Below are 27205 nucleotides of genomic sequence, written 5' to 3' on the forward strand. Positions count from 1 at the left end.
AGCTCAGCAACTTTCTCTCTCTCCAGTTCCTTATTAAAATAGCAGCACTGTTGTCTGCTGCACCCTCTACCCATCGTGTTAGCCGTAGAATGGTGATTGTTTATATTTGATGAGTGAACACTGGGAGACTCAGAAGTGAAGCCAAAGCAAATAGGTAGAACCATAATGACAACATATCTCATCAGCTTATTCCGGGCCAAATTCTGATATAATATATATTGTAGTCAGTATGGATATTTTTAGAAAAAAGTGAAGCATATCTGATCCATCACATTGGTCATTCTTATTCCCAAATCTCTATAAGACCTAGGACAAGGCTTTAAATGGCTTAGTGTTTTTAATATTTCATCAATGCTTATAGAATATATGATATAACATTCCACTGATAAAGTCCTCCAAATGCTGCACAGATGTCTCTAATTCAGGCATATTTCACCTGGTTTTTTTTTTTAAATTCGATCTTAACATTGTTGACACATCATTAAGAAACTTGATTCAAGATCTAGTGGCTGTGTTGCATTTCTGAACTCACACCTGTAATGCACTTTGAGTGACGCATGAAAGCTCCTAGAAAAACTGTCACTTTGATACGTTCCGGGTCTTCTGAAAGGTTAGTTTTCACAGAGCAAAATTATAGACTCCACAGATAAATCAAAACACTGATCCCTCAAACAAATGGACCTCTCCTGGGAACGTGCTAGACTATTTCACCTGGGTATACTGAGATTTTAAACTTGGTAAATGAGGTTAGGCTGTAAAGGTTTGCCACATATTTTCTGATAAATATCTTTGGTTGTGGCTTCATGGGAATATTATTTGCTGACTGCATTGATGGTAAAAAAAAAAAATAGCAGTTCGACTTCTTCAAAGCAATTGTTCTATCTGTGAACTCATCTGTACTATGACATACATCAGTGGTAGGATTGAAATAACAGTAATAATTAAGACAATATTGTATGGTTCATGGTGATTCTGTGAATTTGAAAATCATAGACAGCAGGCATAAAATTAGATACTAGTTTATTTTTTGACATATTGTCTTGTCCCCAAAACAAAGAACCTTCATATTTCTTTGCCTATTGAATTAAGAAATCATGTGGTGCAGAACTACATTACCAAAATATTATGAATAATATACCATAAAGATCTAGTATGTTCAGATGTCAATGACTTGTTGCTGAAAACAAAGACATATATGTCAGAAGGCAGGGCTTGCTTTCAGCTCTAGAAACATGATATTAAACATGTTATCCTTTGTGATGGCCACTCTACTCATGTGTAAACAAATACAATATTTGCTATTTTATGTATAATTTAGAGTAAGCCTTATGTAAAAGCATTCAACTTCTTCTAACATGGTACCTACTATAAGTATTGGTTAAATTATAATAATTTTGACTGACATCAGAATCCAGACATTCTTTATCCAGTGAGAAGACTGAATTTTCAGATGTGATGAAGAAACACCAAGGCAAATCCTCAGCATTTTTAAAAACCTCAGTTTCAAAATTCAATTAATGTTTAGTGATTACAAACTACATCCACCCTTTCACACATTTATAAAAAATCCTGTGAACACAGAGAACAAGAATAAAGAAACTTTGTGTTCATTTATTAAAATACTGTGTTATATTTCTGTTTCTTTTTAAAACTAGTATAATATGCTATTCATCAGATTGTCTTTTGATAGCATGGGTGCTGTCTATGAAATGGTTTTAAATTGCTGTGCCGAATGAACAGCTGTGAGAAATAATAAATGATTTTGTTATCATCACAACTAGGATATGAGGCACCATATTGAAATTATATTTAAATAAATTTATATTAAAAATAAGGGCAACCAAATTAACTGGTTTTTTTTATTAAATCTCTAAGTTTCCTGAGGAAAAATATGATTCTTCTTTAGTACAAATGTAGTGTTTCAGAATTTCAAGTCACAAAAAAAACTCTATTCTGTAATAAACATAATATTGATTCCTTTGTTTCTGTATGAAATTATTAATATCTTCTTATAACTTCTTTTATAAGGTGTATTCTTTCCCTTTAAACATTTTGGACTTATTTATTTATTGTGTGTATACTCACTCACTCAAAAACACAAACATGAACACACACACATGTGCCGCAGGGTTGCAAGATATGGGGCATGGTACATAAGTGGAGATCAGTTCTCCTTTCTTACACTATGTGAGTTTTGGGGATCCAACTCAAGTTGTCATGTGTGATGGCCAAGATATTCTACCTTAATTATGTATTGATGTTAGTTATATGGATGCAGTTTTTTAAAGAAATGAATGTTAACTCTACCGTATTTGCTGAGTCTTAGAAAATGGCAATGAATGAAATGATGTTTAGGGACCGGGCTTTGTTAGCTTTTTCTGTGTTACCATAAAAGATTTGAGAGATGAAGTGTTATGTCAGAGAAAAAAAATCATTCCTCAACAGCCTCACTCTGTAGAACTTAGATTTTGAGGGATATCTGCCATGGTATAATTTTTATTCATGCTCAAAAGTATAAAAAACATTTAATCATTTCCAACTAAAGCCTACTACCGCTTGAAAAACTAAAGGATGATATTTTAAATAAAATACTGGTATCTGAATTTTTATGTCAATTGAAATGAGTGTCAATAGTAGCAATTATCTTAAGATGCACACTATGCCTTTAATAATGGCCTCTATGGATACTACTCTTTTTTTTTTTTTTTTTTTTTTGGCATTTAAAATGTTTTTATTATTTTAAAGATTTTTTTTATTAATTTATTCTTGTTACATCTCAATGGTTATCCCCTCCCTTGTATCCTCCCGTTCTTCCCTTCCTCCCATTTTCCCCTTACTCCCCTCCCCTATGACTGTTCCTGAGGGGGATTACCTCCCCCTGTATATGCTCATAGGGTATCAAGTCTCTTCTTGGTAACCTGCTGTCCTTCCTCTGAGTGTCATCAGGTCTCCCCCTCCAGGGGACATGGTCAAAGGTGAGGCACCAGAGTATGTGAGAAAGTAATATCCCACTCTCCACTCTACTGTGGAGAGTGTTCCGTCCATTGGCTAGATCTGGATAGGGGTTTAAGGTTTACCGCCTGTATTGTCCTTGGCTGGTGCCTTAGTTTGAGCAGGACCCCTATGCCCAAATCTGCCTATCATAATGTTCTACTTGTAGGCTTCTAGGACCCTCTGGGTCCTTCTACTTTGCCTTTCTCCCATGATTCTCTCATCTAGAATCCCACTAGAATGTCCTCTCCTCTGTCTCAGTTTCCTGGTAAGTGAAGGCTTTCGTGGGACATGCCCCTTGGGCTAATATGCAGATATAAGTGAGTATATACCATTTGAGTCTTTCTGCTTCTGGGTTAACTCACTCATTATGATCATTTCTAGCTCAATCCATTTATCCACAAATTTCGGGAATTCCTTGTTTTTAATAGCTGAATAGTATTCCATAGTGTATATGTACCACAGTTTCTTTATCCATTCTTCTATTGAGAGACACTTCAGCTGTTTCCATGTTCTGGCTATTATGAATAAGGCTGCTATGAACATGGTTGAGCAAATTTTCTTGTTGTGTGCTGGAGCATCTTCTGGGTATATTCCAAGGAGTGGAATAGCTGGGTCTTGAGGAAGCCCTATTCCCATTTTTCTGAGATAGCACCAGATAGATTTCCAAAGTGGTTGTACTAGTTTGCATTCCCACCAGCAATGAAGGAGTGTTCCTCTCTCCCCACATCCTCGCCAGCATGTGGTGTCGCTTGAATTTTTTATCTTAGCCATTCTGATGGGTGTAAGATGGAATCTCAGAGTTGTTTTGATTTGCATTTCCCTGATGACTAAGGAGGTTGAGCATTTCTTTAAGTGTTTCTCAGCCATTTGATATTCCTCTGTTGAGAATTCTCTGTTTAGTTCCATGCCCCATTTCTCGATTGGGTTATTTGGTTTGGTGGTATTTAATTTCTTGAGTTCCTTATATATTTTGGATATTAGACCTTTGTCAGACGTAGGGTTGGTGAAGATCTTTTCCCAGTCTGTAGACTGTCGCTTTGTTCTCTTTACAGTGTCTCCTGCCTTACAGAAGCTTCTCAGACTCATGAGGTCCCATTTATTAATTGTTGACATTAATGCCTGGGCTGTTGGTGTTCTGTTCAGGAAGTTGTCTCCTGTGCCAATATGTTCCAAGCTCTTTCCCATTTTTTCTTCTAAGTGACTTAGTGTCTCTGGTTTTATGTTGAGGTCTTTAATCCACTTGGATTTGAGTTTTGTACAAGGTGACAAATATGGGTCCAGTTGCATTTTTTTACACATAGACATCCAGTTAGACCAGCACCATTTGTTGAAGATGCTATCCCTTTTCCATCGAATGGATTTAGCTTCTTTGTCAAAAATCAAATGACCATATGTGTGTGGATTCATATCTGGGTCTTCGATTCGATTCCACTGATCAACCAGCCTGTTGCTGTGCCAGTACCATGCTGTTTTAATTACTATTGCTTTATAGTACAGTTTGAGATCAGGTATGGAGACTCCTCCAGAGCACCTTTTATTGTACATCTTCATTCATCTCCATGAAGACTGCAGGAGATGATCTGTTGCAGTTCTCCACTTTACAGATAAAGAGAATAAGGTTTATAGAGATTAAGAGAACTACTATGATCACACTATGAGTTGTAATTATAATATCAATTTATAATTTTAAAATATGAGGTTTCCACCAAAACTTTATGCTGGTGTCTGTTCTAATCAATGTGATGCAGTTCTACTTGCTATGGTGCTGTGAAAGTCCTTGCTGTGGTTTTGACTGTGATAATGATGTTGGGCAATGGTTAATTTATTCTTAGTGAATATCAAATATTTATAAGAAGAGATTATTCAATTTAAATTAAAAAACTGTTAGTTGTGACCTACTGTTGCCAAAAACCAGATAATTTTATTTTGTACTCAAGGATACACTGTAGATATGCAACACAAAGAGGGGGAGGTGGGGGGAGGACAGTGACCACACTCACATACACACAACTATTTAAATATCTGCAGTTAGTCAAGTGTAACTGAACCCTCTTGATGAAAACCCTGTTGCCTTGGCCTGTGGCTACTGCATAGTCACTGGAAATGATAAGCAAAGTTTATCTTCTTCGTATTTTATCTGAACAATATTTCGCACTGAGATTAAATACTGTCTCCTTTGTTTATGTTTGAAAACTGACATCATGTGTGTTTGCATTTATTTTGTCCACCAAAAGCAGAAAAGGAGAAAAGATAACACTGTTTATATGGTGTTTTGTTTTTTAGACATTGTGACATTTTGTGATATTATAAAGACCTCTGCATCCCAAACATGTTGTCAAGACACAGGAAACCTCTATGATATTTATAACTTGATTGTGCTGTAGATTAAAACAATGAGAAACCAACATGCAAACTCAGGCTACTCTTATCCTTTGGGGGCAATTTGGCCTCTAGGCATGTTAATATGTCTGTTTTGTGTATTTACAGTAGTTGCTAGCAAAACTTAGAAGCCAATTAAATACCTACATTAAAATGAAATGCCTTAGTTAGGTACAACAAGCTAGGTTTATGAATGTACAATGTGATCATAAGGAAAACGTGGTACTTCCCTGAGAATAAGTCATAACCACATTGCAGTCTCATTCACACAAATAAGTGATGAGATAATTTGATCCCCCTCATTTGCAAGTCTATGCCCTCATTCTCACGTCTTTATTTTTGTTTCATTGTAAAGCTATGCAGTCTACGGTAGTGGGCCAGGTTTGCACAGATGGCCTTGGAAAAGATATAGAAAGACCCCTTGGCTTTTACAAAGTTAAAATATTTAAGGAAAATTATGTCATATTTAGGTTTTGAGACGAGAAAAATCTTTGTCACAGTGTTGGTGGGGGAACCAAAGAACTACATTTTAGCTACTTTGTAGATACAAAGATGCCAAATAATATTTCTTCAAGTGTGTTGTTGAATTTTAACACAAAATGGAAGTATGCTAGTAATATACCAGTCCAAATAAGGATTTATAACAAGGATAAAATCTAATGATAAACACATAGTGAGGAAGACTGTTAACATCATCACTCACATTGGTAATCAAAGACTAGTCCCTAATTTGTTAAAAAAAAAAAAAAATAGGACATCTGTAACTATAGTAATGGGACTAGCATGATTTGTGGACCAAGGAATTAATGTCAATAAATTATATGTCTATAGTATGCTATTATGTATACAGATTTATGTATAAGAAAGTCATAAATACAAAAGCTTTTTTGCACTATATATCTTATGTGATAAGATAATAGTAGTATAATTTTCAAGGCCAGTTCTTTACATATCAGATAATTTGAAGGACATCAGATAATACAGTTGAAAGCCCCCCAATGGTTAAATCTGAACACTACTAAGAATACATTAATGAACAATAAACAAATTAAAACCAACAACAACAACAACAAAAACGTGAGTTTTGCCTTCACCAAAGATAATGTCACAAACCGAAAGTATGGTTAACTGTTCTCTGAACCATTCCAAAAGAAAAAAAAGTGATACAACAGTATATTTTCTATCACTCTTATAGTGCCTATAACATAACGCCAGGATAAATGGAATGTGAGCATGTATGTGTGTAAGCCAGATGTCAATGCTGGATGCCTTTCTCAACCACTCACCACCTTAGTTTTTGAGATAATTCTCTCTTTGACTCTGGGATTTCGTGACATAGCTAAATGGGTGGTGAGTGAGCCCCCAAGATGTTCCTGTCTTCCCCACTCCAGCTCTGGGATTATAGACACTGTACTTGGTTTCAAACATTGCTTTCATGACCACAGGGTAGTCATACATTGTACATCTTAGAATACTTAATATACAAAAATCTGACAATCATGATTATGCCTTGGATTTACACATGGCTGTGGAGGGATGTATGTGTGGCCAGAACAGAGGAAGGGTTTTAACAATAATTATGTTGAACAATACTTATATTTATCGCTCTTCTGATGAAGGAAATCTGAAGAAAACTGAACTAGTACTAAAATTTCTCACTCCTCTGAGACACGCTGAATGGCTCCCATTCTTTAGTGTAGCTTTAAGCTATAGCACCTGTGATAAAGCTATTTATTATGTTCAGTAGGACAAGAAAAAAGAAGAGATGGAATGTGTGTGCGTGTGTGCATGTGCGTGTGTGCATGTGCGTGTGTGTGTGTGTGTGTGTGTGTGTGTGTGAGAGAGAGAGAGAGAGAGAGAGAGAGAGAGAGAGAGAGAGAGAGAGAGAGATCAGTTACATTATTCTGTTTTCGTAATCTCATGAGAAAGATTCTATTAGTTCTCTCATTATGAAACTCATATATATTGTTAAATTTTCCTTTTAGCCTTGCAAACTTAGCAAGTACATTACTGTCTATGCATTTTTATAATTAATGATAGCAGTACGATCTTCTTGTGTAATTGCTCCATTTGTTCAGGAAGTTCCCACTGCTTGACTGATACACTCTTTGCTTTTTGCCTGATGTGTCCCCACAGTTATGATGCTCAGAATACATAAACTTCAGATTTTTCTTGCTGTTGTCTTTCATTGCTCTTTACTGTTTATTGGCAGGAAGGAAACTCGATGTGGGAATGAACTTTAATATACATGATTAGGAATTGTTCTGTCAGAAGATCTACTTAGTCTTTGGCACTACTTCTGCAGTTACACGGTGCACATCCACCATTGCTATCTCAGAGATGAATCTCATTTATCTTGCTGAATACTCAAAATAGATGAAAGAATGACCCAGCTTCCTAGAAAGCTGTTCATGGTTTATGGAGCTCTGCAGTTTCTGTGGTCATCAGCCAATCAGAATATTGTATTGCTGTATCTGCTGCTATGATGAATTTAGCAAATGTTAGGGACCAAAACTCACATCCCCTTCTCACTCCTCCTCCTCATCAGCATCATTGTAGTCCTCCTCCTCTTCCTCTTCATCCCGTTCCTCCTTCCCTCCCCTCTTCCTTCTCTCCTTTTTTCCTTTCTTCTAGTTCTGACATTGCAAACTACAATGGCAGTGATCTGTTTAGGCTGGGTTTGTGACAATCACAGTCATTGCATAGCTCATGCGTTGCCTTAGGAAATGGGGGTTTTATGCAAACAGCTCTTGGGGATTTCTTTCCTTTTTCAAGTCCATAGGAGTAAGTCTAATGCTTAGCTGACCAGCTGAAGTGGGAATGACGCCCAGTCAAAAGGCCTTTGAACAGGGCCATATGTATATTATTTAATAAAAAAATATGGAGTGATCAGGTTAGAACACACACACACATACACACACACACACACACACACACACACACACACCAGTACCACCACTACCACCACCAACAACAACAACAAAGAAGAAGAAGAAAGATACGGACTTGAGATAGAGAAAGGGAGGTGAATGAGAGGGCTGGTATGGAGAAAAGAGAAGGTTAAAATAATGTAATTATGACATCATATGTAGAATATTAAAATATGCATGATTGAGGGTCGATATCTGTGCACACACAAGGGCATCCATGTATGCTGCTGGACTTATGTGCAAATCAGCGGACAATTCATGGTAATTAGTTATCTCCTTCCCTTGTGTGTTCCATGGATCAAACTCTGATCATCAGGCTTGCACAATAAGGACTTTTATCTGATGAGCTATCTCACTGGCACCATATGTACTTATTTAAAATACAGCGTTTTCCTATTGAAGAGAAACATTATTAAAGTATAAGGATGTTAATACATTTTAAAACACCATGAAATCATGGCTGTGTTTTCTGTGGCTTAGTGTAGAATGTTGAGATAATTTGCGATGTTTTCTCTGAACAGTGAGTTTATTATCAGTGCTCCTGGGGAGAGGCAAGAATAAAGCCAACAGGCTGTTTGTTCTCTTAGGTCTAAGGAAGGATTTGCCAGAGATCTGTATTTCACTATCAAATAAAAATTGAAATTTCAGAGCTACTAACAGTTTGTTGCTCTTACTTGTTTTTTAAATTGTTGCTTTGTTTTTCTTTTATCTTCTCACTGCTTAAGTTTCTTATAAATCTTAATTGCAAACTGGGGAACATAAATCAGATTGTCTTGTTTTAAAAAACAATGATTTTTTTTTTGTTTTCTTTTGCATTCTTATTTTCTTTTTAGTCCTTCTCTTCACATTGATTTATAGCTCTGCACTATTAGGACTGGACGGACCCTTCCCATCTGCCAAAGTTCTTTACTTTACAGTAAAGAGTAAGACACTCGCTGTGGAAACAACTCATGTAGCCTGTTTGGTTGTAGATCCTTCATCAAGAATCCTAGTAGCTCACTGACTTTCTTTGTATTTATCTGTATCAATTCCCTTTACGCACAGCCAACTTACAGAATGACATTTGAAGAGATCCAAACAGGCCCTGCATGGGGACTTGGTTACCTTTCTGGTTGATGATTTTGAGTGATTAATAGTGCAGATAACATAATTTTCTGTGACTTTGCCCATGACATCTTATAAATAGTGTTTGGTTCCTCTACATAATCATCTCTGATAGACAAGTGGCTCTCTGTGGATATGCAGATCAGATGGTGTTCCTATGCAACATGCCTGAACATGCCATTCTCACTGTTAAAAATGACACATACCACAGCAGAGTTATACTTGCTAATTATAATGTCACGATGATTCTTTCATCTCTGACCCTGTGATGTCTCTCTCATTTGTGCTGACCTATCCTGTCCTCTTTTGCTATTCCAGGTTTGTGTGCTGGAGAGGCAAATATTTGATTTCCTTGGCTATCAGTGGGCACCTATCCTGGCGAATTTTGTACATATTATCATCGTCATCCTTGGTTTGTTTGGAACTATTCAATATAGACCTCGTTATGTAACAGGAGTAAGTATTCTTCTTGCATTTATCTGTTTTACTGAACTTGAGAATGATGTGCAAGCTGCAAGACATCCTTTAAATGAAGTAGAGATCTTATTTTAATGATAGCATAATCTTAAATCATGTGTTCGTTTTCACAGTTTCTGACCACATCAATAGTAATTAAGCTTCTTAGTGCTTATAATCATATTGTATTTTTGTTAATTGCACTTTGGGCCAAATGTTTTCTTATAATTACAAACAGAACCATGATCCTATGTTTTTAAATTATCAAGTTTTGGCCTCTGAATTAAGAACAGTGAAGCTTAGTTGTTTAGGAGGTAAGATGTTTTTATACCTATATAGATGTTTTAAGTTGATAATGACAAAATGCTATGGAGATTGATTTACATTCAGAATTTTAGAAGTACCAAAATAGGAAAGATGTTTTCTTCAAGGTTGTCAAATCACTACTTCCTGATTGTGTCATGGTTCTTTTCGCTATAGATAGTTTATTGTATAGATGTGTAATAATATTAATGTATACGTAAAAAATATAAAATGTTTAATTAATAAAAATAATAATAGGCAGACAAAGTTTAAAAAAGAAAAATTAGTAAGACTGTCATGTCTGCCCCGAGCAAGTCTGATTGATCATACTCTCAGAAGGCAGGGAAGCATATCGCTATAGCAACGCAGTTGCAGGTTTTTCTCAAAACATAGAGAATTCTAGGCAGGGTCATGACGTCCTGCTACGCAGGGTATCTTGCTTTGTCTTCATCTAGGTCTAGTCTAACTGTTGACCCACAACAGGGTCGCTCCATCCCTATCTGTCTTTAGTCTAACTGCTGACTCACAACAGGGTCGCTCCATCCCTATCTGTCTTTAGTCTAACTGCTGACTCACAACAGGGTCGCTCCATCCCTGTCTTTAGCTGCTGACTCACAACAGGATCAGCTAGTTTCTGGTGAAAGGTAAGCTCTGGGAAAGACAGAGACTTAAAGGTGCAGACTTGCACAAGATGGCTGAACATTGGTCATATGGCCTATTGTCCCCAACACATGTCATTTTAAATAATCCCATCTTAAAAAATTATCTAAGCACAGCTTAGAATGACTGCAAGCAATGATATACAATTGATGTGAAATTTTCAATGCACATTACGGACAATATTCGAAATGGCTGGAAGCTAGAACATTCTCGATCACTGTCTCTATGTTTCCAGTAATTCTCATTTTGATTCAGAGGAGGCATTTTACATTCATATTTCAAGTTAAACTTACTTAACATAAAAGTGAAATTCAACTGTTGCGGTTGCTATAGGAACCATAACAGCATTTTTGAAACTTTGTATGTGCCTCAGATTTTAGCTATCACTCTTCATTAATGGAGCTTTTTTTTTTTCAAGTTTAAACTTGTTTTTCTATTCTATTTTTCACAAAGGACAAATGCATAGAGACTTATCTTAAACATTAAAACTAGTTTGTTGTCACAGAGCCTGTGCTAGCACAGCTGAAGAGCTGCCTCTTTGAGCCCACACCACCAGGACTTCTCAGGTTTCATGAAACTTCTTACAAAAGGTGCCCTTCTCTGCCCTGTTCTGTGCTCTGGAACACGGATACAGCTACTGGAACTGAGGCAACAATGTAATGGAAGTTACTACACCCATATTGCCAATGCCTTGCTAAGGAATCAAGAGAAACTCATAGTCCATGCATCCAGGAGCATGCTCTGAGAAAGGACATGTTGTATGTGTGGCTAGGTAGCCATCTACAGCTCCTAAAAAGTGTTCTGTTGAACAGTAAAAAAAAAAAATGTACATCTAATCTGTGATAGTATTGTCCATTTGACATTTTCATACAAATATATACATTATTTTTATATTTACCCCCACTGTGTTTTTGTCTCCCTCTCTGGCTGAACTTCTTCTTCCTTATTTCTTTTATCCAATATGGTGTTTGTGTGTGTGTGTGTGTGTGTGTGTGTGTGTGTGTGTCTGTGCACGTGTGTGTGTTCATTCGTTCAATCCATTCATCCATCTGTGCCAGTGATCAGGGTTGCTTGCATGAGCATGCATGAGGGATATTACTGGTGCTTGGGTAACTTACCAGTGCCTATACCACCACGTAGAAGAAAATGAGTCTTCCTCTCCATTGACCTGTTGAACTCTTATAACTTCGCAGGAAGTAGTGGTGCCTCATGAGCCCTTACGTCATAAAAATAGAGAGAGCTGATGGGCCCAAACTTGTATAGACAGGATGCAAGTGAAGGCAGCTATGAGGAGTTCATAAATCCAGTGACTAGCAATTACAGAAAATACCTTTCTCTGCACTTCTCACATTCCTTACATTACTCCTCTTACATTCATTTTCTGCCTTCTTGTGTCTCCGAATCTAGGAGTATATGACATGGAAGTCTTGTTTACGTCTGAGTACTTAACAGTCTCTTTCTCTCAGTACTTGGGTCAATTTTGAATCATGGAGTTAACTTCTGTTTAACATAAACAGAAGCTTCCCTGACCAAGGGGAAGACCAGCACCTGTCTATGGCTATAAAGATAAATCCCTAAGAAGCATGTTGGCAACATGTCATTTTAGCACAAAAACCTTAGTATCATCCCTCCTAGGACCTGCTTGTGCCCTAGTCAATGGCATTTGACCAGGTTTACATAAGGAATGCAGTACGTCATGTAACATGTGACCCACATTCTGTCAGAAAGCTTCAATGATTGTCATGAGTATGTCACCATTGTACCAGAGAGCATATTTGTCTGTCAGAAAAGTACAGCAACATGCTAAATCCATATCTGCTGAGACTGTGAGGACTCTGCTCTTCCAGAAGCTGGCATTACACTTTCTAGCACAATGAGTACTTGCTAGAAAGGATGCTGCTTGGTTTGTTTTTCTCTGTCTCATAGCCAAAGTAAATGTTATCTTCATAAATATGGCCTTATGGTCAAACTTTGTTGGGAAAGCAAGAGCAACAGCAATAGCCTGTATCTATTTGGCTGCCTCTGGTGTCTCCCTGACCAACAACTCACAGAGCTAGGTCTTATGTTTGTCAGTGGAATTTTGGTTTAATTACCCTTGGCTTCTGGGAGCAGTGTAATCCATGTAAGCAGTGTACCTTCATTCAAACTAAAGCCATATTTGTAGTTAGCTTTAGAAATAGTAGGTTTCCATATGGATTTTTCATAATTCTTGGTTTTGGTTAACCCTGCCTCACATACTTTTCATTGCCCCGTTGCCAACCCAGTTTGATCTAAAGTAGGGACAGTGTCTAGGCAATGGGTCATTTGAAGTCAAAATATTAAGACTGAAATCTTGGACCTAACAAACTGCTTATGGCTGTATACAATTCTATCTCCTCTAGAATCAATATTTTTTCTTGAACAATAGAAGTAATAATTATAAATTTCTCATAATATTTTTGGCTGATGTACATCAACTCAAATGAATAAAATCTCACTCTGTGCCTTTTGTGATTTTATTCTTCTAATGAAAGTTGCTTTGAATATCACTCAATAAGTGTCACATCTGTATTTATAAATAAATACTTGGGATGAAAACCAAAATGTCTAAACAGTTTTAAAATAGAGAAGATAATCTTAGATAAAAAGCGGGTAGTTTATGAAATAGATTTATCACAATGCTTGGTGTTCAGATAGTTCAGTGCAAATTTTCTATAATGTTTTCACTATTACTATTGAAAAGTAACACTAAGTGATACATTGTAGCATACTCTAGACAGGAATGTGAAATCAAACATTGTGCCTATCATTGCAACTATGTTTAGACTTCTCTGAATCCCATTATAATCTTTCCTTAAGACATATCTTTATCTAGTTTTGTGTTAGACACAACTTAAAACCTGGCTTCTGTGTCACAATCGTTTTCCCCAATACACCCTCATGTGGTCTTTCCCATAGGCAGCACTCTGGGTTTAAACTTTTCCAGAGACACTGCCTAACATTGAGATTCATTTGCCTGTGGCTGATGAAAACTTTCTGTATTCCGGCTAAGCCAGTTCTGGGCTGGAAACGTAACTTGCAAGTTCTGCTTGGCAATTCATTCTTTCTTTAGCTGGTTGCTATCTCAAAATATGATGTCGTATTCAGCTAAGCCGTTGCAAATAGCTCTGATAAGTGTGTGCTTGGCAACGCTCTTAAGCAGATCAGCATGTCCACAGGTATGCCATCTGTGTTCTCGATTATTTTAGGCTCTCGTCATGATCATTGTTCTCAGTAATTATGAGTCATCTCTGGCTAGCCCTAAATCACTATTTTCTTGCTGTTTTTACCATCTATACTGAACAGGCCCCTCTCTATCCCTCTAGCCTCTACCAGCTCTTCTTAGAACCAACACAGTGGCTTTTTGGGTCATCTGGTTTTGGTAATAATTTTTAAGTTATTTACTTATGTATAATTTCTATGACTAAAAGTCCAAAAGAGGCTTCAGAAAATAGGAACATACCAAAAGATGGAATAAAACTACAGTTTGTCCAAAGGAGACAACAAAATTGCAGTTGAAAGAGTTTTAAATAAAAATCTTAAAAGATTGAAAATCTACTTCAGGAAACATCTGAGGAAAAAAATGAATGATTAGAGGCTGTGGCTGCGCAAAATGTTAACTGGAGTCAAGACTTAAGACTTAGATCATAACAATGGCATTTCCTTAATCTTTCTTCTCTCAAAAGGCAGCCTTTGTGATTTTTAAAAAAGTTTTCCATTATATATATATATATATATATATATATATATATATATATATATACTTATATATATATATTTAAAATAGTTTGATGTAAAATTAGGTAAACTCATAATTTTACTCCTTACAGTTGTTATAGACCGTCTCATATTTTCTTTAGATATGTATTAATAAAAATATATAAATGGCAGGTTTTGATGTTTTTATATTATATGAAATATAATATAAACTATATTATATAGTATCATATCATAATTTTAAGGCTTTGGGTATAAGGTGAAGTTATGAACATACATTCCATTGTTCATTTGAACCTTCTTCAGATTGATGCCCACATCATTTATTACCACGTTTTATTATCAAGAATTATACAATGTTCTCAATGAAAATAATCCCATTTTTACTTTTGAATTACTTCTTAGAAGAAATAACTAATAATAAAATTATATGAGTATTTTAAAAATATAACTGACAGGTATATAACCCCAAAATGTTATAGTAAATTATCTTCCAGCCAGTAAGTACACTGTAGCCCAGACAAGAAAGTGGCCTCATATGTGATATGACAAAATTTGCTACTTTTTCAAATTCTATTAACCTTTAATGAGGTAAATTCTTCATTTTGGGGGCCTTGGGATGGTCATTCAATATTATTTATGAGTATTTAGTCAAGGTTTATGTATTATATAGATGAAAACATATGGTTTAGAATATTTTGTATTATATTATACAAAATCAACTAATACATGACTATCTTAGGAATTTATATAATATAAATATGTATTAATACATGTATATGGGAACATAAATAGCTGAAACTATATTGGTAAAATTTCACAAAAATAAAGTGGTTGTATATTAAAATGTTAATAATATAAAAATAATAAAATCCTATTGTAGATATTTTAACTTAAAATGCTACAAGCTTTATTTTAATGCTTTTTTTGTTTCTTTAAAATGACATTTTTTATCTTTGCAATGTGTTCTAAAGCTTCTGAAGTTTTAAAAGTTAGATACTATACTAAAATATTACTAACTAAAGCTTCAGGCATTGTATCCAATTACTAAAGCAAAAAGGCCAATGCCCAAAAATAACTTAAGCAACAAATTCAAATTATTGATAAGATATTTTATTAAAAGTTCTTCAAAAACATGTGAATATTCTCTGAAATAATGAACACTGTAACAAATAGATGGAGTATAAGTAATGACTTTGTTTCTGTCACCAATTTTCCTGTTCAAAAGCATAAAGGAGATGATTTTAGATTTAAGATAGTTATAAAGGGCAATCTTTAGTCTTATTTGAGAGCTTCTGGTATTTAGAGTAATATAATATGATCAAGAAAATGAAATAGAAAATTTGAATTCCAAATAAGAGACCAGAAACTATATAAAGAGTCTATAATTGCATCTTTGATGACAACAAATTGAGTGGTACAGTCCAAATGAAGTCTGGAGATATCAATCATAAAAAGTATACATCTCTAATGAAAACATTACTTTATGCTGGAAATCAAATTGTGTAACGCATATTCACTTGAGTTCAAGATTCTCGCAGGAAGAATGCAGTGCTACTGTTACTAACAATAATATGGATGAATGTCATGCATCAGTCCCTAAAAATACTGAAAGAAACATGCAAGCTTCTCTTTGATAAAGCTACAGTATCTTTCTTGATGGTTCTGTCCAAGAGAATGTTGCTCCGATACTCAAAATATTGCTGCCCTCTCTCATCATCCTGTCTCCTCTCTCTTTCCCCTTATCATTCTGAGTTCCCTTTTGTCCCTTAATCAAGTTCCATAAAAAGCAGGAAATGATGGAATGACTGAAATAATACTATTAATGAGTGCCAAATTCATGCCTGTTCTCCTAGTCACATTCCTCTAAAAATCTGACAAAACTCACACTAGCCTCCTTCACACGGTAGGCAGGATGCAGGTGTAGCAAGCAGTGAAGGCAGGCTGTTGACCTGTGAGTCCAGATGGCTGAGCCAAGATTACAGCCACCCTGAATCTGTCAAGTTCTGACTTCCTCAACTGTGCTTCTCTTGTGAGGACATGTTAAAGAGAAGCAGTTTCTGCCATGTTGGGCAGGACACGGATGTTACCTGATGGTTCAGAGTACCAAATGTGAAATCCAAGACCACTACTGCAAATCATTTGGGTGTAGAAGTTTGGAAAAGTTACAGATATATAATGAACCTGAAAATGCATCATGCATGAGAGGAAGAAAGGAATGCTGTGCTTCTGGTATGTACTAACTCCTAAAGTCAGCTATCTTGTGATGTTTCCTTATTCACAGGAGAAGATAAGCAAGCTCTGTTGAGGAGTACCTATTTTTAAATCATGCCTCCCTAAAAAATTTTTTGCACTCCTTGAAGTCACTTTGAGAAGTACTATTCTATACTCATGTAGATACTTTCTTGCTTTTATAAAAAAAAAACAAACAAAAAACCACAGCAATAACAACAACAACAGCAAAAACAATTACATAAAATATCTAGGAGAAAACTTAGGGTAGCTAAAACATTTAATTTTTAATATAGTTTATTAATTTATTCTTATTACATCTCAATTGTTATCCCATCTCTTATATCATCCCATTCATCACTCCCTCGCATTTTTCTTTTCTTTTTTTTTTTTTACTTTTTTTTCTCCTTTATTAATTTATTCTTGTTACATCTCAATGGTTATCCCATCCCTTGTATCCTCCCATTCTTCCCTCCCTCCCACTTGCTCCATTCCTCTATGCTGTGACTGAGGGGACTTCCTCCCCCTTTATATGCTCATAGGATATCAAGTCTCTTCTTGGTAGCCTGCTATCCTTCCTCTGAGTGCCACCAGGTCTCCCCCTCCAGGGGACATGGTCAAATATGGGGCACCAGAGTTCGTGTGAAAGTCAGACCCCACTCTCCACTCAACTGCGAAGAATGTCCTGTCCATCGGCTAGATCTGGGTAGGGGTTTGAAGTTTACTGCACGTATTGTCCTTGGCTGGTGCCATAGTTTGAGCAGGACCCCTGGGCCCAGATCCACCCATCATATTGGTCTTCTTGGAGGTTTCTAGGACCCTCTGGATCTTTCTATTTCACCATTCTCCCATGCTTCTCTCACCTAGAGTCCCAATAGGATGTCCTCCCCTCTGTACCACTTTCCTGATAAGTGAAGACATTCATGGGACATGCCCCTTGGGATAGTGTCCAGATATAAGTGAGTATATACCATTTGAGTCTTTCTGCTTCTGAGTTAACTCACTCATTATGATCATTTCTAGTTCAATCCATTTGTCCACAAATTTCGGGAAACAGCCTAAGTGTCCCACAGTAGAAGAATGAACAAAGAATTTGTGGTACATTTACACTATGGAATACTACTTAGCTATTAAAAACAAGGAATTCCCGAAATTTGTGGACAAATGGATTGAGCTAAAACATTTTAAATGTGCACTTTCTATGTTCCAGGGAGAGAATCCGTGTGTATTAGCGATGAAGCATCTTGAAACAGAATCAAACTGACTATATAACTAATTATGTGAAGTCAATGTGAAAATAAGTATTTTTCCCATGGGGCTAGAAGGAGGACAAAGAATACAGCATTACATGTTTAATTAATTTGGCCTGTAATCCTAAATACATATAATAATGCAGCACTGTGGATGCGGTTTATTCTCCAAGGAACATACACTTCTGGGCACACATGAGTCACTTACTGTATGAGAAGTTGTTTGTGGTCTCACATTAGTGTCGGGCTCTGACTGAGATTTTTAGTATGTGTTACTTAAAATAATTATACATTGACAACCCGACTGCTTAATTTTGAATCACTTTGTATTTTTGCAATGAGGTTTTAAAAAACATTATAATATACATGTATAGTTAACAACTATTTTCCAAAATCAGAAATAATGTTTCCTGTAGATCTTCAAAACAGCTCATAAAATTGGACTTCGAGTTAAGCAAAGAGCAGTTGCTTACTCTCTTCTAAGCTCTTCCTAGAGGCTGCATTTGGAAATATATGTGTTTGTTGCTTTTTTTTTTCATTTGTGCAGGTGTATATTGGGTCTCCCATCTTAAGGCAGTGATAGCCTCAGTTTTATGATAATTCTCTCTCTATCTAAGGGCTGGGATTACAGGGATGTACCATGTCTAAACAGTACCGAATAGAAACCTGCCTACAGTCATCTTAATGTAGCTCATTTGTGTGGGTATATATTGGGTCCTTCCCATCTTAAGGCAGTGCTAGCCTCAGTTTTATGATAATTCTGTCTCTATGTAAAGGGATGGGATTACAGGCATGTACCATCGCTAAACAGTACCCAAGAGAAGCCCGCACCTGCCTACAGTCATTTTAATGTTGCTAATTTTTAAGTCATGATTTTTTTTTCATTTTTTTATTCCTGGTTTCTCATTAGTTATATTTTGTTGACAAAATATTCTATTTTTAAATATACTTTAAACATTTTATTGTACTTATTGAGGGATACTCCTGTGGCTTTTGCTTTGAAAGGAAGGAATGTGACATACATGTTCCATGTAGAGCTGACCAATCCTCCCAATTATGAGTCCCCAGATTAGTTATTAACTACTGAAAGGGAAGCTTCTCTAAAGAAAATTGATAGCTACAGTAGTCTATGGGTATAAAGATGGATAGTTACAGGGAAAACCCATATTGTGTCTATATAGCAGTAGAACAGTTCTCCGCTAAGCCCCCTGACCTACCCACAGGTTCTTGGCTCAGTTAAATATACCAAGCATAAGTTATGTCTCATAAAGAAGGATTTCAATCCAATCAGAAGGTGGGTGGTTTCCATGGTAACACACCCCTGGTATTGCAACAGTGGGCAAACCTTGACAGGCTGGCTTTCAGGTAGCTTACAGTGTTCACAGCTACTAAATGTAAGGATGGCTTTTCTTCCCCCAGCACCCTGCATTGCACGTTCCAACACTATGAAATCCATCCAATGAGGGTGAAGCTTCCAGCTTAATATCATCTTGATCCTATGAGCTTTGACCAAAGCATGTGTTGTCCTCAGGAATAAGGTCTTACCCTAGAGCCTTAGTGTCCAACTGATCCTACATTGTTTTGTGGGTCTCTGATATCCATGTGTCCGGGGAATGAACTCAGGTCATCAGCCTTAGAGACAGGTTTTACACACTGATGCATCTTGATTGCTTCTAAAAGTGTTTTATTATACATTTGATACATTATTTATAGCAAAGAGGTAAGAATATAATTTCATTCTGTAAAATTAGAGTTGGTGTATCCCAGAAGCCTTAGCATATTTCACTAGTAAATCTTTAGTTATTTTATACACAGAGTAGTCCCATGTGATTTCTTTTCTTTCATTTTTATTATGTTTCTTTTTTGACAGATACATGTATACTATTATACAAATAAACTACATACAGCAGGAAGAGCCATGAAAAATCAGAAATTATATAAATGTTACATTCATAATGATTTGGCTACTTGTATTTGGCAAACTTGAAGTAAATATCTTTCCTATCTTAGTGAGTCTAAAATTCTGAATGAAAATCTATATCTATCATATCTCATCTCTATTAACTTAAAACATCTATCTTGATCTAAAAACATCGTATCCCCTAACCAACTAAGCTTAATTGAAGACTAATCTATCTGGTCTTCAAGTACATCAGAAACTTAAGAAGGAATAAAACTTAATTACCTGACTGAACCAGAGGTGCAGGTTAGCAGCTTCCAAAGTGCAAAAATGACAGAGACAGTTTATCCAAAACTCTTTATGACACTGGAGCATCATCTTTAGTCTTCAAGTTCAATATATCTGATAGACATATTTGTGAGGCAGGAACTAGTGAGGACTTGCTTAACCTGTGTTTTCAGAGTTTACAGTCGACTCTGCCTGCATCTAAGCTTGCCCATTTTTAGGCAGAATTCTGTCTGTGGTAGAAATGAAGACATTTTGCCCAGTTACTTGTTGCCATATTTGAATCCATCTCCATAAGGAGGTTCTTTGATGCTCATCATCTTCTTTGCGGTAGGCTGGGTGTTGCCATGAGCCACCTTGTATTATTGTCAAAAAATGTTTAGAATACTAAAGACATCTTTAAATGCCTTATTCTGTAGATCTCTGAGGCTTTTCAAGACCTTATTTAACTATTTTACCTAACATATCTATAGAATCATATCTATCCATTAGACCTAGGATATATATTCTTGTGATAAAATTAGACTAATATTTGACATGACCATGATTTGTTCAACTAACAACTAAATTGTATTACTCAATTATCCTAAATAGCCTTGAATTCCATTTCAAGGTATAGGAAGTAAACCGTGTGTTATAATTGAGATGGATAGGTATAATGCCTCATATTAGAGTAGTTATTTATATTATGTGTGAAGAATAATCTTAGTTTTAAATTCTATACCAATGTGTCAAAATTACACATATTTTGCATCAATATACAAAATTCTATAACAATGAATTAAAAATAGCCTCATTTGTGAGTAACAATTAAGGCCTTGAGTTGAGGAGTAGATTCAATAATCTACCTTCTGTGCTATCATCTGTCTATTTTTCTATATCCCCATTTCTTTCTTTTTAGTTCCTATCTCCTTATTATGAAAGAAAGATAAAGGAAAAGAGAGAGATCCCTGAGTCCAACCTAGTTCTCTCTCTGTATAAGACCAAGAATAACTTATAACCAACTCTTGATGAAAATAAGCATTTGTAGCCCAAGAGAGCAAACGGCAACCTACCCAACCCCCCTTAGAGGAAATGGGTGTCATTCTCTTAAAGCTTCTTCAGGATGATTTAGGGTGAATAATACTTTTGAAGGAGCCCAAATAAAATTGGGGAAAATGGTTAAGCAAGCCAGGTCCATATTTTTGGTCCATTTTTAAATGTTGAGAAATTCTAGACTTAATAGCAGTCCTGTGTGGGACAGTCTGAAATGCTGGACCAGTTGGGATCAGAAGCTTTCTACAATGCTGTCCTGGAAGCTGTCCTGTTCTAGGGGGTAACAGCAACTGAGGCACCTGGGGATGGAACATGAAGGATGCAGGATGCAGAATGTCAGCATCTACCATGATGAGAATGAATCTTTTCAAGTCTGATCCAGTATCAGTGTCCGGTTCTTTTGTTCTGAAAACATAATTTCCCACAAGCTTTATACAAGTATAAAATTATAATTGTAAGAGGTGTGCAGAATGCACAGAACAATTAAGCGTGGCTCTCTGCTCTTTGTATGAGCAGAAGTAAGACATCTATAAATCTTCAGTCATGCCTTAAGATGAACGACATCTAATAATAAGTCACAGAGAATCTGTGACCAACATGAAGCCTTGCCTATGCATAGACACTCATAGCTCAGCCAGTCTCACCATGTGGTTTCTTACATGAATCTTGCAAGTAAGGTATACATGGTATTAACTGTAAATACACCAAAAAGTTTGAGTAAAATCTAGAATTCAGAATTAACTGCAGCAAACATTCAGGGTCTAGGATTTGGGGGACCTGATTTGTTGGCTGGTAAGGGCAGACTTGATGATTCGTAGAAAACAGGCATGATTTTGATTTTGTAGCTCACTAGCCTATCTGTGCAGAGGTGTGTTGCTGTGTTTTTGGGGTGGCAAAATGGGGTTGAGATGTGTCTTTTTTTTAAAAGCATAGTCATATTTGCCTCCTTGTTTCTTGATATCATTCAAAACATGACTCTCTGACCTATCGTAGACCTCCAGGTAACCCACGTTCTAGTATCTGAGTCCTGTTGAGTAGAACAAGAAACGTAGTTATACTCAGTACTTAACACAAAGCGCTGCTACAAACATGCTATTTATGGACAATAGCTTAAAGTAGAAGGGAGCCGCACTTTCTCTCAGACCCCTTGTAACAAATCTTACCTAAGCTTTCATACATATACTGTAGTAGTTTGATAGTTTTTTTAAACATCCTGAAATGCATAATTATAATAGGCTATTGACCTCCAGTGAATAACTGTGTAACAACATATCTGTGTCACCCATTATTAACTATGAGGATTTTTGTGAAAGCATTGATGTAAAACGATGCATAAGAAGATTCTACCTCTTGATTCAATGGTGAGAATGGCCATTATTTTCTTGTATACTGGGTTGATTGCTCTTGGTCCACATCAGTTACATTTTGGTTGCTATGATGTGGTATCCTTGGTCTCACTTTGTTCTTCGTGGGGGCTACATCCAATGACAGTCACAGACACCTGAAACCATACTTAGGAACAAATCCCATGTTAATGTGCCATGATAGATTTTTACTTATTAACTTGAGAAGGGGAACATTTTTCCTTTACTGAGAGCATTTGAAGCTTCATTTTGTTGTTTTGAAATCGTCAGCATCACTATCCTTATTTGATAAAATAGGTGCTCCTTAAACACAAGCACTACCAGAATTATCATTAAATCTGATAATTCAAATAGCTACTATATGACTAACAGCTACACAACTGGACAAGGGATGATTCATAACCTAGGAGAGATGGAGTAAGATGACATGTCATTCTTTATGCTACTCAGAATGACACATGATCTGTAATACATGATATGTTTATTTGTGGAACTTTCCGTTTAATAGTTTTGGATTGCTATGGTTAGAATTAAAGTAAATCAATAAAAATGAAAGCAAAGATATATGGGGGAAACAAGCATGTTAGGGTATCATTTTAGGCCAGCCAAGTTTTTCAAAACAAGCATTAAAACATATATAATACTCCTTACATACCTGAAGGTATAGCTCACTGCATGCACCCATCAAGTATCATACACACATTGTGCCAATTAATTATCTTATTGTAAACATATTGCTACATGACATTCTGTCTTCCAGGCTCTGTGGATTCAGACCAAAGGCTAAGCTCTGATGAGAATGAGATAATACATAGGTGATGAATATACATTCATAATCATCATCATGATCTTGATCATTGTCGTTATCAACTGTAAACCTCAGGGAATAATGAAATGTTATAAAATACTGATATTACGTATCTTATATCTTTATTGTTTAATTATTTTAGATGAACCTTTGTTCATCTGAAATGTGATTTTACTGTTGCATTTTATATGTGGTACCAAAACTCTTTTCTTTGCCCTATGTATGCTATGCTTTCAGCTGGGCTGATCCCATCCAGGTCATGTGCAGATAACCACAGTGGTTTTCAGTTCATAAATGATGTTGACATGTTGTGTACACCAGACAGCATTTCACATCTCCTCCCAGTCTCTGTTCTTTCGGCCTCCTCATCTTGTTTAGACCCATGGCCCCAGGTTCTTATCCTCGGCACTTTGGCTTGTTAGATTTGGCTCCATTCTTGGTGCCCATTAGAGCAAGCAGGTTCTCTGATCCAGGTTTTGAGCAATGCAGAACTATAGATATGAACATAACTATTTAGAAGTCAGGGTCTCTACCCTAACTCAGGAGGATCTGCACTGCACAGTCAATGGTATAGGAAGACCACTTCTGTCGTGAGGATGTGGAACTCATAGGTTTCCTGTGCTGTGGTACATGGACTCATACTTATGCATGTATGGCCAGCACTAGATTGACATAGTGGGTTATTTTATAAAAGGCATGAAGTTTGAAGGTTGGGTATATTAGGAGATATGGTAAGAATCTGAGGGGGTAATAAGGATAAATATGATTATATTTTATTGTATACATTCTCAGAAATGAACATTTGAAACTAGTATCACTGATATTCATCTATGTTGCATAGAATAATATCTTTACTAAACCATTTCATATTTATGTAGTAATAAATAAGAAAATTCAAATTCTAGTAATGAACCTGAGAAAGACACATGAAAGCTGAATGTATCTAAGTTTTAAAAAAGCATAAAAATGAAATTAATAAGCCCTCAAAGCCCTAACAGTTAGAGATCATTTAATTATCACTTGAAAATATATGTCCCTGCTATGTAATGCACACACATTTAAACATGCCAATTTTTTTTTCTTTTCTGTTTTTTGTTTTGTTTTGTTGACAAGGGTTTCTCTATGTAGCCCTGGCTGTCCTATACTCACTCACTTTGTAAACCAGGCTAGCCTCCACTGACAGTGATCCTCCTGCCTCTGTCTCCCTAAGTGCTGGGATTATAGATATGGACTACCATACCTGTTTTAATTTATCATTATAGTATGAACCTTAATTTTATATTGCTAGGCTGCTCTTTCAATACTTTTTGGTTATTCTAGCCAAATAAATTTTGATTTATTAAAATATTTCTAGTTTCTGGGTTTTCTTGTTTACTAAAAATATGTAGTCTTCATTTTATAAGTTATTTCTGCATTTTTCTTCTAAGGTGTTTATTGTTGAATACTCATATTCAACATTTAGATTGTGTGGGTGCGTTTTCTAGAGCTTTTGTTTAATTTTGTTGCCATAAAATTCCTTGTCACATTCTATTTCACACTTTAGAATCCCCTTGAGCCTGAACTGGTCTCTTTTAGATGGCCACTCTGTCTTTTATACGAAGAAAGTGACAATAAATGAGATCAAAGGCAAATACTTCCTATTAGCTCTACTAATACAACGAGACACCAAGAAACAGATTCGTTCATAACACGAGCAGCACTTTCAGATTATTGGAGAGTATTTTAGTCAATGGAGCTGACACATCGATAATGCAAAATTTTAAGTTGTCTAACTTTGGGCTTTTCTAACATGCTTTCTGTATCAAATAATAGCTAAAATTCATTTTAAAGATATAACTCCTGTAAAGGATTTCACCTTCAGATTATTTGATTCTGTGACTTGTTTTTGAATTTTATTCTCTAAAGCCAGACAAACCAATGCTAAATGAGGGAATTCTTTGAGAGTGGTGGTTATTACACAAAAGCAGTTTTGAAGTATTCTTTATACTGCACAGCCCAAAATGAGTGTCTCTGTCACAGAGCGCTGTGAAGTTGACCTTTTAGAGGCTGTGCGGATCATTTCAGTTGCAGGATATGCATTCTGATTGCCCAACTGTCTTCTCAGTGAACTAGTTGTCATTTTCCTGGGTCATCTTGTGCTGCCTCTGCAGACATCTTGTCAGTGGTTTTGGAGACTGACTCATCTGGGAACTCCAGGCGGGAGAGCATGTTATCTGTGCTTTACAGTAAAACCTCTGCTTGACTAGACCTGTCATTTACTTGAACACAATGAAGTCAATTGTCCACTTTTTTCTTTTAAAGGTGCCACTTGTGCTTAAGGAACTATTTAAGATGCAGTGTTTTTTGTTTTTTTGCATTTAAGCATGATTTGTTTAGAAACTATATTTTTAGAGATGTCGTATGGTAAGAAAGTGTATGCATGACAGACTTTGTGAGAGAAGCTTCTGTTTCTTTTGTAAGATTGAAATGGAGGCTTAGAGAACTCTTAATTGCTTACTATTGTTTTTGCAAAATTGGTGTTTGATGATGAGTTAGAGCTTGCATGTACATATGAAGTTACATTTTTAAAATTTTTAGGGGAGTTGGTATCTACACACACACACACACACACACACACACACACACACACACACACACACGAAGAGACAGAGTTGTCATCATTGCCATTTTAACTAAAGCCTTTGGTTTTCCTTCATTCTCAGCAGTATATTTCAAATGCATAGAGAGCTTTTTGCAGAGGATAGGCAAGGTCTCCTAAGGCCCCAATCTGTCTATTGTAAGTATGGATTCAGAAAGTGACAGCCAGGTGGACTACAGAAAACAGCAAGATCCAACACAGCATGCAAATATTCCATCATGTGGCTCAGCTTCTGTTCAGCAAAGTTGGCTACAGCCATGTATGTGAGTGGAAAGGGTTTTCCTGCTTACCCTCCATAGCCCACAGTTTCCATGAGTTGTTTCTCTTTCATATGTATGTATATATATATATATATATATATATATATATATATATATATATACACACATTCATATGCTTTAATATTATACATCACTTACATTGACACAGAAGGAACACCCTTCAGAGGCACAGTGTTTCATCGCATGCTTTGTACTGGATCAGTCAAACAGTCATGAAGTCAATAAAGTCAATAATACCGTGTTGCTTTCTATCACTTGCAATAGAACACAAATTTACTACATAGTGATTACCACCAAAAATGATAAGAATAATATCATGATTCCTAACATATAACAGTATTAAGCATTATGGAAATGTCCATACGTAAATCATCCTCAACATGGTAACTCAGGGAAGGTGTGTTAATTTCCCTGAACACACCTGATATTAAATTAAATTAGGTGATCCCAACATATCATTGGGTTGTATTGAGAATTTCTATGAAATTCTTTTCTTTTCTTCTAAGATAATTGATTTCTGTGAATAGAATATATGATAATTATTTATATACAGCCTCTATTCCCTTTTCAACTATATATGATATAACAAAATCACTAACTTGCTTGTGGTGTTAAATCCACTTCCTGCAAAGAACATAATTCTGAAAATATGAATAGTACAGGTTTCTAACCAAAGTAGATTCAGTAGCATTTACATTTCTCATATCTCTTAAGTCTACAGAAAGAGATCTCTGAGGCAACATCATTAATATTTGTACTGTGCTCGCTACTCTCATTTTCCCCTGAACAGAGTTTTGTACTTAGGTAACATTGCTGACACTTTCACCACTTCGGACAAATTCATCGAACAC

At 36.0% G+C, this 27205-nt stretch overlaps 1 protein-coding gene across 5 annotated transcripts in view; it reads left to right on the forward strand.

Moving 5' to 3' along the window:
* NKAIN2 (sodium/potassium transporting ATPase interacting 2) overlaps positions 1–27205 on the forward strand; it is a gene marked incomplete at its 3' end in the record, with an annotated part of 1039202 nt that overhangs the window by 459796 nt on the left and 552201 nt on the right. For all 5 annotated transcript variants that reach the window (XM_084776800.1, XM_084776796.1, XM_084776799.1 and 2 more), the window contains exon 2: positions 9726–9863. In XM_084776800.1, coding sequence (XP_084632926.1) covers positions 9726–9863 — 138 coding nt within the window. The remainder of the gene's footprint in view (positions 1–9725; positions 9864–27205) is intronic.

This window comes from Acomys minous (genome assembly GCF_964271855.1).
Source record: "Acomys minous genome assembly, chromosome: 3".
In the NCBI taxonomy this organism is placed as follows: domain Eukaryota; kingdom Metazoa; phylum Chordata; class Mammalia; order Rodentia; family Muridae; genus Acomys; species Acomys minous.